The sequence below is a fragment of the Salvia hispanica genome, chromosome 5, assembly GCF_029641045.1.
Source record: "Salvia hispanica isolate PSC_SH4W2 chromosome 5, Shi_PSC_v1, whole genome shotgun sequence".
NCBI classification, from domain to species: domain Eukaryota; kingdom Viridiplantae; phylum Streptophyta; class Magnoliopsida; order Lamiales; family Lamiaceae; genus Salvia; species Salvia hispanica.
In genome coordinates this window covers 18,549,712-18,561,465 of record NC_142696.1, presented here as the reverse complement: position 1 = coordinate 18,561,465, position 11,754 = coordinate 18,549,712, and the positions used below count along the sequence as shown (strand labels likewise).

At 33.8% G+C, this 11,754-nt stretch overlaps 1 protein-coding gene and 1 long non-coding RNA gene across 2 annotated transcripts; both read left to right on the top strand.

Moving 5' to 3' along the window:
* The first annotated feature begins 2,530 nt into the window (after positions 1–2,530).
* On the top strand, positions 2,531–3,375 carry LOC148926393 (uncharacterized). The gene is made up of 2 exons (XR_016130206.1): positions 2,531–2,835; positions 2,927–3,375. It is a non-coding gene; the product is annotated as an uncharacterized LOC148926393 (long non-coding RNA).
* Positions 3,376–4,202: 827 nt separating this feature from the next.
* Positions 4,203–10,856, top strand: LOC125189743 (wall-associated receptor kinase 2-like). The gene is made up of 4 exons (XM_048086982.2): positions 4,203–4,842; positions 6,426–6,791; positions 7,581–7,757; positions 9,463–10,856. Exons 1-4 carry the CDS (start codon positions 4,269–4,271, stop codon positions 10,632–10,634), a joined length of 2,289 nt encoding a protein of 762 aa, XP_047942939.1. The 5' UTR covers positions 4,203–4,268; the 3' UTR covers positions 10,635–10,856.
* The last annotated feature ends 898 nt before the right edge of the window (positions 10,857–11,754 follow it).

The following is an 11,754-nucleotide window of genomic DNA, read 5'->3' as shown; positions in this document are numbered from 1 at the left end:
CTTACCCGGAACCGAATAATATATATCAATTTTAGAGATTATAAAATTAAAATATAAATTAAAATATTAAACTAAGGATATTTCATTTGTTTTATTATTCTTAAAATATTTTTGATTATCCTATTAGCAAAAGTGATTTCTGCCTTTGCAAAACGAAAGTACTATTACTTTTTGTGATCAATCTTCAATCTTTCGCACCATTTGTTGATTCGCTCCTATTATAATAACTCAAAAATAATTGATTTTTTTAAAAAATAACTCATAATTAATTAAGATTTTTTTATTAAAATAATCAAGTTTAAAGTGAATGATTAAATGTATTAATATATCGATTTTTTTCTAAAATCAAAATAGAGTAATTAAAATTTTGGTCTTTTGAATATTATTGCCTTATTAGAATATTAGTTGTATAGTCGTATTTTGTTGTGCATAGATTTTAATTTTTAGTGTTAGATTTTTTAGTAATTTATTAAATTATTGTTTTAGGTATTTAAATATTGGTTGATGCATATTGTTATCTTGTTGATTTGCATTTTTTTATGTTTATTTGAACTTTTAGGTATTAACTATTTTAGGTATTTATTGAATTATAGTTTTTAGGTATTGGAAAATTGGATGATGAATATTGTTATTTTATTGATTTGTATTTATTTGAATTTTTCGGTATTAATTGTTATTTTCTATATGTTGAATTATTTTAAAAAAAAACTACAAATCGGTTCCGGTTCGGAACCGGAACCGACCGGTTCTTACCCGACCGGTTCGGAACCGGAATCGGCCGGATCCGATTCCGGTTCTGGTTCCCAAATTTATGAAAATTTGTAACCGGGTACCCGGTCAACCGGACCGGATAGAACCGGAACCGGCCGAATAAGCAGGCCTAAAGAGGAGTATTGTAACTGCTGTCATAAATCATGATCGTTTATACTGTATAGTAATACTAGTACATTATAAGTTAACGCATATAAAAGCATAAAGCATTATTAGATCGTTTAATTAATTGATAAAAGTGTTAAAAAGTAAATCCATGCAGCTTGGACGACCATTAAATATTAGTTTAATAATAAAAAAAAGAGGTCAGTTTGTTATATACTGCGGTTAAGTTTAAACTAATCTACACTTGAAATATAATATAAGTTTACTTCCTCCGTCCTATAAAAATATTGATATTTAAGAAGACACAAAAATTAATGCAATAAAAGATAAAAAGAAAATATAATTATATTATTATTAATAGAGAATGTGGCAGAAAAGAAAATGACAAAAAATAAAAAAGTATTTTTATTTAATATTTCAAAATAAAAAATATCCTTATTTTTATAGTATTGATAATTAGTCTAACAAATTATTACAATTAGTACATCGACATCCTGGCACCATATAATGACAGCATTCCAACTTTGAACTGATCAATGGATTCACCAAGTCAAGAGATCCATTCCGCATTTATAAATGTATTTTGACTCGATCATGGGATACACCTGGTCAAGAGGTCCATACCACATTTATGATTTCTCTCTCACAATCATCATAACTCTCAAATTAATATAGTTTTACTTCCACGTACGGTCCACAAATAACCTATATGTAATATAATAAAATTATTTTCATATCAAATATTTATATAAATAAGTGATTTATAATTATTTATTAAATATTTTCAATATAAAAAATTTATGTAAATTGATTAAAATCTAAAATCATAATAAAATTACTGAAATAAGAAAAATTAAAAAATAATACCCTTCGTCTCACTTTAGCAGCCCAGTGTTCGATTGTATTCTGTCCCACAATAGAAGTCCACAATAGAATCTTCCATAAATAGTAATAGAGGCCACTAACTTCATTTCAATTACATTTTATTATAAAACTAATACTCCGCCCGTTTCTGAAAGTTGTCACTTATTTTCATTTTCGTCCGTCCCTAAAAAAATTTTCACCTTTCACTTTAAAATTTTTGCTAGTGGATCCCACATTCCACTAACTCATTCGCATTCACATTTTATTATAAAACTAATATATACAAGTAGGATCCACATGTCATTAATTTTTTCAACCTACTTTTTATTACATTTCTAATAACTCGTGTCGGGTCAAATAGCGACAAATTATTAGGGGCGGAGGTAGTAGTAATATGACCCACTTTCCACTATTTTTTTTCACCAACTTTCCTTTACATTTCTTATAACCCGTGCACAACTCAACTAAGATTGCTAAAATGAGATAAAGCCAAGAGGGAGTACAAAATTACATAAAATAAGAAAAATGAATTACTTCCTCCATCCCACGATAAGAGAGACACTTCATTTAAACACAAGTTTTAGGAAAACAATATTAAATAGTTAAAGTGTAGAGAGAATAAAGTAAGACAAATAATAAAATACAATAGACTCTTCTGTACTTTAATATTTGTCTTGTTTTCTTCTCTCTACTTTAACTATATAGGCATTCACACTAGTACCCTTAAACTCGCCCTATAAATTCGTCTATCCTTTCCCCCTTGTAACATCAACATTTCATCTTCCATCCATATCACATGCAATAGCGCTTTAAATTCTTCCATAAAAAATCCGCACATTTTCACAAAACATACTTAATTTTGAAAAAAAGTTACAAAGAAAAAATACACAGAAAAAAAAAACTAGTAGAATAAACAAATAAACCAGATCAATTGAATCCCAATTGTTTGGTAAGGTTGTTGATGAGTTGCTGGTGGAATTTTCTCTCTTCCTCGCCCTGGGTCACGAAGAGTAACCTAACGGTGTCCAACACGTCCTCTGCAACGATGCCTAGACCAAGCCATCGAGGGTCGGGTCTTTGTGTAGCGGCGTTGAGGTTTGTTGCTCGATTGCCTTTGCCTTTCCCTTCCTCTTGGCCGCTTAACGTCAGTGGGACGACTCTTTGTGTGCCAAACTCTCTTCCATAGGAAAGTTCAAGTCCATCGTATTGCCCGGTCATTGTTGGTGTAGCTGCCGCCAGCGCTGAGCTTTGTCCTCTTCGAACAACTAAGCTTGTACCCCACTTGGAATTTGGGTAAATCCTTGACGAGGTAGACGTCGTAGAAGTTGAACCTGGAAAATATACCATGGGAGACGTCTTCATGGCCTTGTCCTGAATATCTCTATTATTGTGTTTGCAAAAATTTTCCCATCTGTGTTCTGTCTGTCTTCGTAAAGGGCAATATGATCTTCTCAATTGCGAAGTTGATCTCTATTGGTCATACAAGCGGAAAAACTTGCAATCCATTGCAAAGTTCAACATTTTCGGATTGTACTCTTGTAGGTGTATTGTAATAATTTTGATATGTGTCTTGTTCATCTTGTACTATCATATTATGCATTATAACACAAGCCATCATAATTTTTTCCATCAAAATCTTGCCCCAGACAAGACGTGGCCTTTGAAGAAATCTGAAACGGGCTTGTATGACTCCAAATACTCGTTCAACATCTTTCCTGAGAGACTCTTGATATATATGACTGGAACTACTTTTAGCTTAAGGTATCTCCCGAATATGTACGGGGTTAAGTAGTCAGTGACAAGTTAAAATTATTGATCCCCAAACATTAATCGCCAATGAAAAGATGCTTTTGCTCTTTAACTAGTAAACTATAAAAGCAAGAATTTAAGAAAATAAGCAAATAACTATTGTTTAACAAGACAAAAAGAAATAGGATTTTGGATCCGATAACAACAAGAGATGTAAACTCACTCAATGCATGCATATGCTACCTATAATTATCTCTAAGCTTACTAGGGAATCACTTAATTAGACTAGGCCTCTCGAGTGCACCCAATCCGTGGATTAGTTTCGATTACCGGAGTCTCCTCCTAATACGTATAATTTAACTCCAAAGCCCCTAAGATTCATACCCTCTCTTAATCATTCCTTCTTTCAGATGTGAATTGATCACGAGCTGTTGGTCAATTCTTCCCCCTTAAATATGTTTTAATTACTATTAATTAAAAAAAAACCAAAATATTAACTAGGCACTTGAATTATAAAAGTACAACTAAACCAACAAAATAAGACATAGGTAGGGAATAGGTAAACCAGTATAATTTGTGGGACACTAGTATGGACCACCTCTATTTATAATGGGACACCGCTCTGGACAACGACCACCTATATTATTAAAATACTTTATAGAAGACTGCAGTTGAAAAATTGGTGAAGATCAATTAACTCTTCGTTACTATAGTACTTACCACTATGGCACTATATATATTTGAAGCAAGCAAGTCTAAACTGATTGTTTAGAATAAGCATGGTTTGTCAAGTCTCTCTCCTCCCTCTTGCAATAATCTTAGTCCTCCTTCCATCACAACCGACACTTTCCAATTCAATCAGCCGGCCCGGCTGCCCCGATCGGTGTGGAAATTTACCGATACCATTCCCGTTCGGAGTCGGGTCGGATTGCTCTTTAGATTCGTCATTCAACATAAGTTGCGATAATCTTTCCAATCCTCCCAAAGCGCTCCTCATTAGTGTTCGGAGTGGTACAGAGCTGATTGAAATAAAGGAATTTCAAGTTCGGATTAATTTAGCCAACCTGGTTTGGTCTTGCTACACCCAAACTGGAATAGATGGGCTGGATGCGGGGTTTATAGTGAATTACGATATTAGTGGAGGAGGTCAATACACGTTCTCGGATGGGAACCGGGTTATTGCTATCGGCTGCGACGACGCTGTGGCGTTCAACGGAGAAGCCAGCGGCCGGAAATTCGCCGGCGGGTGCACAGCTGTTTGTGACAGCAATAATGGTTCAGCTGCGATTTGTCCAAATAGTAGTGATGCCAATGAGCTCGGTAGCGGCTGTTGCCAGACGCCTATTCCTAAAGGTAAATCGTCTCTCTTAGAATCGAGAAACAATGTCGCTATCATACGCCCTCCGCCCCTTTGCATGATTCATCCCGTATTAATTATCCCATTTTATTTTTAACCATTTTTTTAGTGGACTCCATGTTCCTAATTCATTTTCATTCAATTTATTACGCCCTCTCTCCAAAAAAATATTTTGTCTGTTCTTTAAAAATAGAAACTCTTTCTTTTTCTAAAATTTTCTATTTTAGGAAAGTTTTTTTTCTCTAATAAGGTGAGAACTTTTTTTCCATATACACACTTTTCTTTTGACCCCCCTCTTACCTAATCAATTTTGCATTAAAACCTGTGTTTTTTAAAAGTTCCTATTTTTTGGGGACGGAGGGAGTAGTTCCATACTTCCATTTATAAATGACACGAGTTTTAATGAAAAAATTGATAAAGTAAAAAGGAAGAAGAAAAAAGTAGGTAAAGTAAGAAATAGGGGTGTCGAAACGGGTAGCGGGTATTGGGTACCCGCACACCCGACCCGATACCCGTCGGGTATTGGGTACCCGCTACCCGATGAAAACGGGTAATGGGTCGGGATCGGGTAATCATATTTTGGATTTTGGGATACCCGATAATCCCGAAAATTACCCGATTAGTTTGATATTTTGTAATTTTTAATATTAATAGTATAATTTTTAAATTATCTCGATCAGTGACTCACATTCAACATATAACTTTTTTCTTTTTTCCTCTATTAAGAATAAATCGTGATTTTCAACATACAATTACCAATATTATATACTACTATACATTAGCATAAGTAGTTTATTAATGTAAACGGTAGCATATGCTACACACACATATTCAATATACATACAGTTGCCTATACAAATACTTATTAAATTATAAATTTTCGATGCTTAATGATTTGTGGATTTATTTTATGTGTTTTTAGCATGCATAAAAATACTTACATTATCATGGATGGCGATCAACAAGTTTGGAATATACAAATAATAAAAAAATGATTTACAAAAAAATCGGGTCGGGTCGGGTACCCGCCGTGTCGGGTGCGGGATACCCGACTCGGGTATCGGGTAATACCCGACACAATGCGGGGCGAGTATCGGGACAACAATTTCGGCTGAAATCGGGTGCGGGTACCCGCGGGTACCCGTTTCAACACCCCTAGTAAGAAATATGGAGATAAAGTAAGTAAAGTATGACAAAGAAGAGAACAAATGAACAAGTGATTAAAGTATGAAACAGAAAATTTTCATTTTTAGAAATGAGACTAGTTTTGGTTGACATTCTAAAATGGAAAAATGAAACTTCCCTCAATCTACCAATACAAGACCAATTTGTCGAACACGGATTTTAGGAAATGTAGTATAAAATGAGAGGAAAAAGTTAGTGGAAGATATCCTGTTTTTATATATTAGTTTTCGAGTAAAATGTGAGTGAAACAAAGTTAATGAAATGTGGGGTCAATTACTAAAAGTAGTAACAAAGCAAATGAGACGCGACGGAGGGAGTAGTTTATTTTACGTAGAAAAAATGTACTAGTATTTGGTAAGTTTTATTGTGCAATGATGATAAAATGTAAGTGCAGGAACAACTATAGTTTCACTAACATTAGCAGATCTACACCAAAAGTGGGGGCGAGACAGAAAGCTTTTCAACTGCAGCTACGCCTTTCTAGGAGAAAAGGGCGACATAGATCGACGCCTCACCCAACTGACTGATTCAAAGTCTTTACGAGGAGAGAGTAAGAATTGGTTTGGGAATTATACGCCGCGAGTGGTGCTGGATTGGAGAATCGGAGGCGAGAGTTGCAGCCGCGCAAATCAAAGTCGTTCAACTTACGTGTGTGCAGAGAATAGTGAATGTGTTGATTTTGGTTCTGATGTTGGTGGCTACAATTGCCGCTGCTTACGAGGATATCAAGGCAACCCTTACCTCTCCCCTGGATGTCTAGGTTGGTGCATCATTTTTCGCCCATAAGAACTATATAATCAAAAATAAAGTGAAACATGTTGCATGAGTCGTGTATTTTTGATTATATAAATACACAATTCATACAACATGTTTCACCTTTATTTCATATTATAACAAAAAGTTTGAATATTAATAAATCATATAAAAAGTTTCATTTGTATTTCATTTTATAACAATCCATTATATTTATTTTCGATCTCACTAACTCTTTGTTCATGTGGGGTACAAAATATTTCTTCATTGTTTCATATCGATACAAAATTTTTTATTGATACAAAAAATTTAATCATTGCTTTATGTTTTGTAAGCCACGTAGATAGGTAATGACATTAAAAAACATATAGCATAATATATTAAATTGAAACACAAATGAAAATTTAGACGATCGGGCCTCAAATGACGTAAGCTCCATCTGTTGTAGCAATTGATAAACAATTAGGGTCCATTTATTAGGGTAGATAACTCCAATCCATGATAAATAAGGTAATTATCTAACCTAAAATATGCGTTCTTATTATATTTTATCTTTATCTCAACTTTTCTATTAAACAGTGTAAAAATAGACTTACAGAATCCACCTACAAAATTTACATACCTAGTAGCATTATTATTCTTGCCATAAAAATGCATCGTACAAATAATAATGATAATGATAAGCTTCACGTTCTTGTAAAATAAATATATGTGATTGTCATTATGCTTGTGATAAAAATACTTCGTATGTATATATCTATTAGTACTCTATTTTATATGTTTGATTCTGTGGCAGATATTGATGAATGTTCAAATCATACACTAAACCCATGCGATTCAAATTCAATTTGCGCAAACACTCCTGGCTCTGTTAATTGCACGTGTCGAAAAGGATATCATGGTGATGGATTGTCCAACGGTAAGGGCTGCACTCGGGAGCCACCTTCAGAAATGATCATCAAATTATTAATAGGTAAAATTTCATTCAGTCCCCCTTTCTTAATTTTAGTTTTAATCATATATTATCTATATTATATGTGCAACCGAGAATGCTAACAATGAAACAAAATACAATAAATTAAAAACGTTGGATTTATATAATCAATAAATATATATATATATAGAGTCTCATTATCCACAAATCCACTCTTAAAGACCGAACCACCGAACCCTACCAAATTAGGGCTTTTAGATCTAGTTTTTTATGGATAAGATACATAAATTTATAAATTATTTTCGCCTTCATCACGAGCCTATTTTAATTTATCCGAAGGTAAATAAGTCATACTAACATGTTACGAAGATTTAACTTCGTTCCAGAATATATTACTTCATTCTAGTAAGTTTTTACTTCATTCTAGTAGTTTTTTACTTCATTCCATTAGGTTTTTACTTCATTCCAGTACGTAAATGTGGTTTCGCCGTCGCGTGCCGTTCTTTCTCTCTACAATATCTATCACCACCGCCATGGCGCTAATATTGGTTTAATAAACACATGGAATAATGTAATAAATTATTGGAATGAAGTGTGTGTAGAAGCATTTGAAGTCCTACTGGAATGAAGTAAAAATCTTATCCAATGAAGTAATAACGTTCCTGAATGAAGTAATAAACTCACTTGAATAAATTGCATTTTTAAATGTCAATCATGCAAAAACCCACGTCAATGAATTTGAATGAAACATATGTTGAATCATTTCAAAATCTACTGGAAGCAAGTAAAACATGTTGTAGTTTCAAGGTATTAGGTACATAATGAAGTAATAAACTTATACAATGAAGTAAAATGAGCTAGTAATGAAGCAGAAAAAATTTTCACAGCAGCACATCTCATCAAAATAACTAGATCTAATGGCCCAGATTTGGTCTCTAGTTCGGCCTTTAAAATTGGTTCGACATTGATCACAACTCTCTCTCTCTATATATATATATATATAGGGATGTGTTAAGATAACAACCCTCTTTATTGTAACATCATACTACCATTTTAGGCCATTGGATCTGAAAATCGTGTGCTTGTCATGCTGCCGCGTGTAAAAACACGGAGGGGTAAAATAGGAAATTTCTAATTTTACGTTACCAGATTGCAGTGCTGTTCATTGAATATTGTAGTCTTACCACAACAATATTGTAGTCTACCACGACTGCAATATCTAATACAGTAAACTGCAATATCTAATACAGTAGACTGCAAACCCGTGTTTTTTCACGAAACTTAATCCTAGGCGTCCATAAACGAGATCTAACGGACTATATTGGTGGTATGGTGTTATCCTATCTATGGTGGCAACCTAGTGCACCCCTATATATATATATATATATATATATATATATAGGGAGATGATCAAAATAAGAATGCATTTAAATCAAGAAATGCAGCCCAAATCTTGGCCATAGGATTAGATGATCTAATGGTCAATAATTAACCAAAAATACGGAAGGTCATAATTAAGTAATTTTAGGTCATATTATAAGATTTGAGTTTATGTCATATTAAGATCATTTTAGGTCATGTTTTGTTAGCATGGCCTAAAAATAAACTAACTATGACCTAAAAATACCCTATGTATGACTTTGTTCTGCGTTTTTGTATTTAAATCTGGTCTTCTTAGATCAAAACCATATATATATATATATATATATATATATATTTTGTCTGAAATTGACGAGTATCTCAGGTCTGGCCTGTGGGTTGGGATTTCTGTTACTCTTGCCAATTTGTTTTTGGTTGCACAAGGAGCTGAAGAAGCGAGAGACTAGAAGGCGCAAAGAAAATCTCTTCCAAAGCCTTCTCTTACAACATCAAACAAATGAAGATACATTTGGAAGAACCAAGCTTTTTCTAGCAAAGGAGCTAGAGAAAGCTACGGATAACTTCAACGAAAATCGAATTCTTGGAAGAGGAGGGCAAGGTGTAGTCTACAAAGGAATGCTATCCAATGGTACAATTGTAGCAATCAAAAAACTGAAGGAGGTTGATGAGAATCAAGTGGAGCAATTCATAAACGAGGTTGTGATATTATCACAAATCAATCATAGGAATGTCGTCAAATTGTTGGGTTGTTGCTTGGCGTTTGAGGTTCCTCTCCTCGTATACGAGTATGTGCCTAATGGGACACTTTTTGATCTCATTCATCAAACAGAACTTCCAATCTCGTGGAACATGCGCATAAAAATCGCGACAGATATAGCAGGTGCGGTGGCTTACTTACATTTTGCATCATCAGTCCCCATCTATCACAGAGACATCAAGTCCACAAACATCCTTATGGATGAAAAGTATGTTGTCAAAGTATCGGATTTCGGAACATCCAAATTTGTTGCAGTAGACCAAACTCACCTGACCACGCTGGTGAAAGGTACATTCGGATATTTAGATCCAGAGTATTTCCAGACGAGCCAATATACAGACAAGAGCGATGTTTATAGCTTTGGAGTAATTCTTGTCGAGCTTCTGACAGGACAACGGGCCATATCTTTAGATGTATCACAAGAAAGAAATCTTGCAACACGATTTCTTGCATGTATGGAAGCAGACAATCTTGATGCCATAATAGATTCCCAAGTTTCCAAGCAAGCTAAGAAAGAAGAGGTGATTGCAGTTGCAAGGCTTGCAAAAAGGTGCTTGAACATCACAGGGAGAATGAGGCCAAACATGAAGGAAGTAGCTAGAGAATTGGAAAGTTTGACTATATCTCAACTGTCTGCAAATGTTACACCTGAAATCGAAGAAGCAACCATGTACGAAGCAAAGTCAGTTTTGGTTCCAAACATTGATTACACTTGGACAAGTGGTGACAGTGTCTCCTCATCATCAGATGCACATCCTCTAATGTCCACAAAATTTTAACCTTATGTGTTTTAAACTTATTGTTCAATTTCTTGAATCTGTGCCAATAAAATTGACATTTGACACTATATGTAACATGTATGTAAATATATTTGGACTCACCATTTGTTTTTGTGAGGAGAAGCAGGACAGCACATACCATAATGCTGTGCACTAAAAAAAGAAGAGAATGAACTCTTTTCTCCTAATCTTATTCCAACATGGCTTTGAAATCTTCTTCAAGTGCTTTGTTTATGTATATCTGGAAATCGAATGATTCCTTGATTTGAGGGTTAAATGTTCCTGAATTTAAACAGTTTAATGTCATTGTTATTGATATACGTTTTCTTTTTTGAGATGTTAGAACACATACATGAAATCAAGTAATTGTTATAAAATATAAATCCATGCCTAAGTGTAAGGTAGTCATCCACTTAGGAAGAAACACCTGCCCAACAAAACATAAATTAATCACTGAAACTTAAAATATTTAGCTAGAAATATCATGGTAAGTGGTGAAAAAATAAATGTAAAAAGAAAATAAATATCTTACAATCCAGAGAAGAAGAGGCGAGCAGCTCCAGAAATGCAAATGTCTATGGCCAAACGAGGTCTCTCTAGCAAATCTGAATCTATCTGGATCTACACCAGAGTTTTGGTACTCAACTCAAATGTATAGATACTAAAGTAATTATGCTTAATTTCACAATGAATTTAATCTTTTCAATAATACTCACCATTATAGACTATAGCATTGGTACTCAACTGTCTTTATTTATCCTCCCATTGCCTCATCTGCTGAAAATAATTTTTCAATAAATTGAAAATCAATACCCCTATAATTTTCAAAGTATACAATGATGTAAACACACCTATAAACCTAAATTGTTACTACAACCTCTATGGCAAATCCTCAACGTTACATTTGTTTAAAAGAATTCCCAACTTCGTGTAACAAAATTAAACTACAGACCAATAAATTACAACCCCAAATAATTAATAGTAATAATAGTACTATATTACTCCTAGTATAAAGTTTTAAATGTCACGTTCGCTTATCGTGTGACGTTTGGTGCTATTTTATTAAGACTAGGCTAAATATTTCTGTCACGTAAGAAATTTCGAATAGATCGTTGATATA

Excerpts from the sequence above, each read along its gene's own strand:
- LOC125189743 (XM_048086982.2), top strand. The coding sequence starts at position 4,269 with ATGGTTTGTCAAGTCTCTCTCCTCCCTCTTGCAATAATCTTAGTCCTC. Across the intron at positions 4,843-6,425 it reads CCAGACGCCTATTCCTAAAG|GAACAACTATAGTTTCACTA; the intron begins GTAAATCGTCTC and ends ATGTAAGTGCAG. Across the intron at positions 7,758-9,462 it reads GATCATCAAATTATTAATAG|GTCTGGCCTGTGGGTTGGGA; the intron begins GTAAAATTTCAT and ends CGAGTATCTCAG.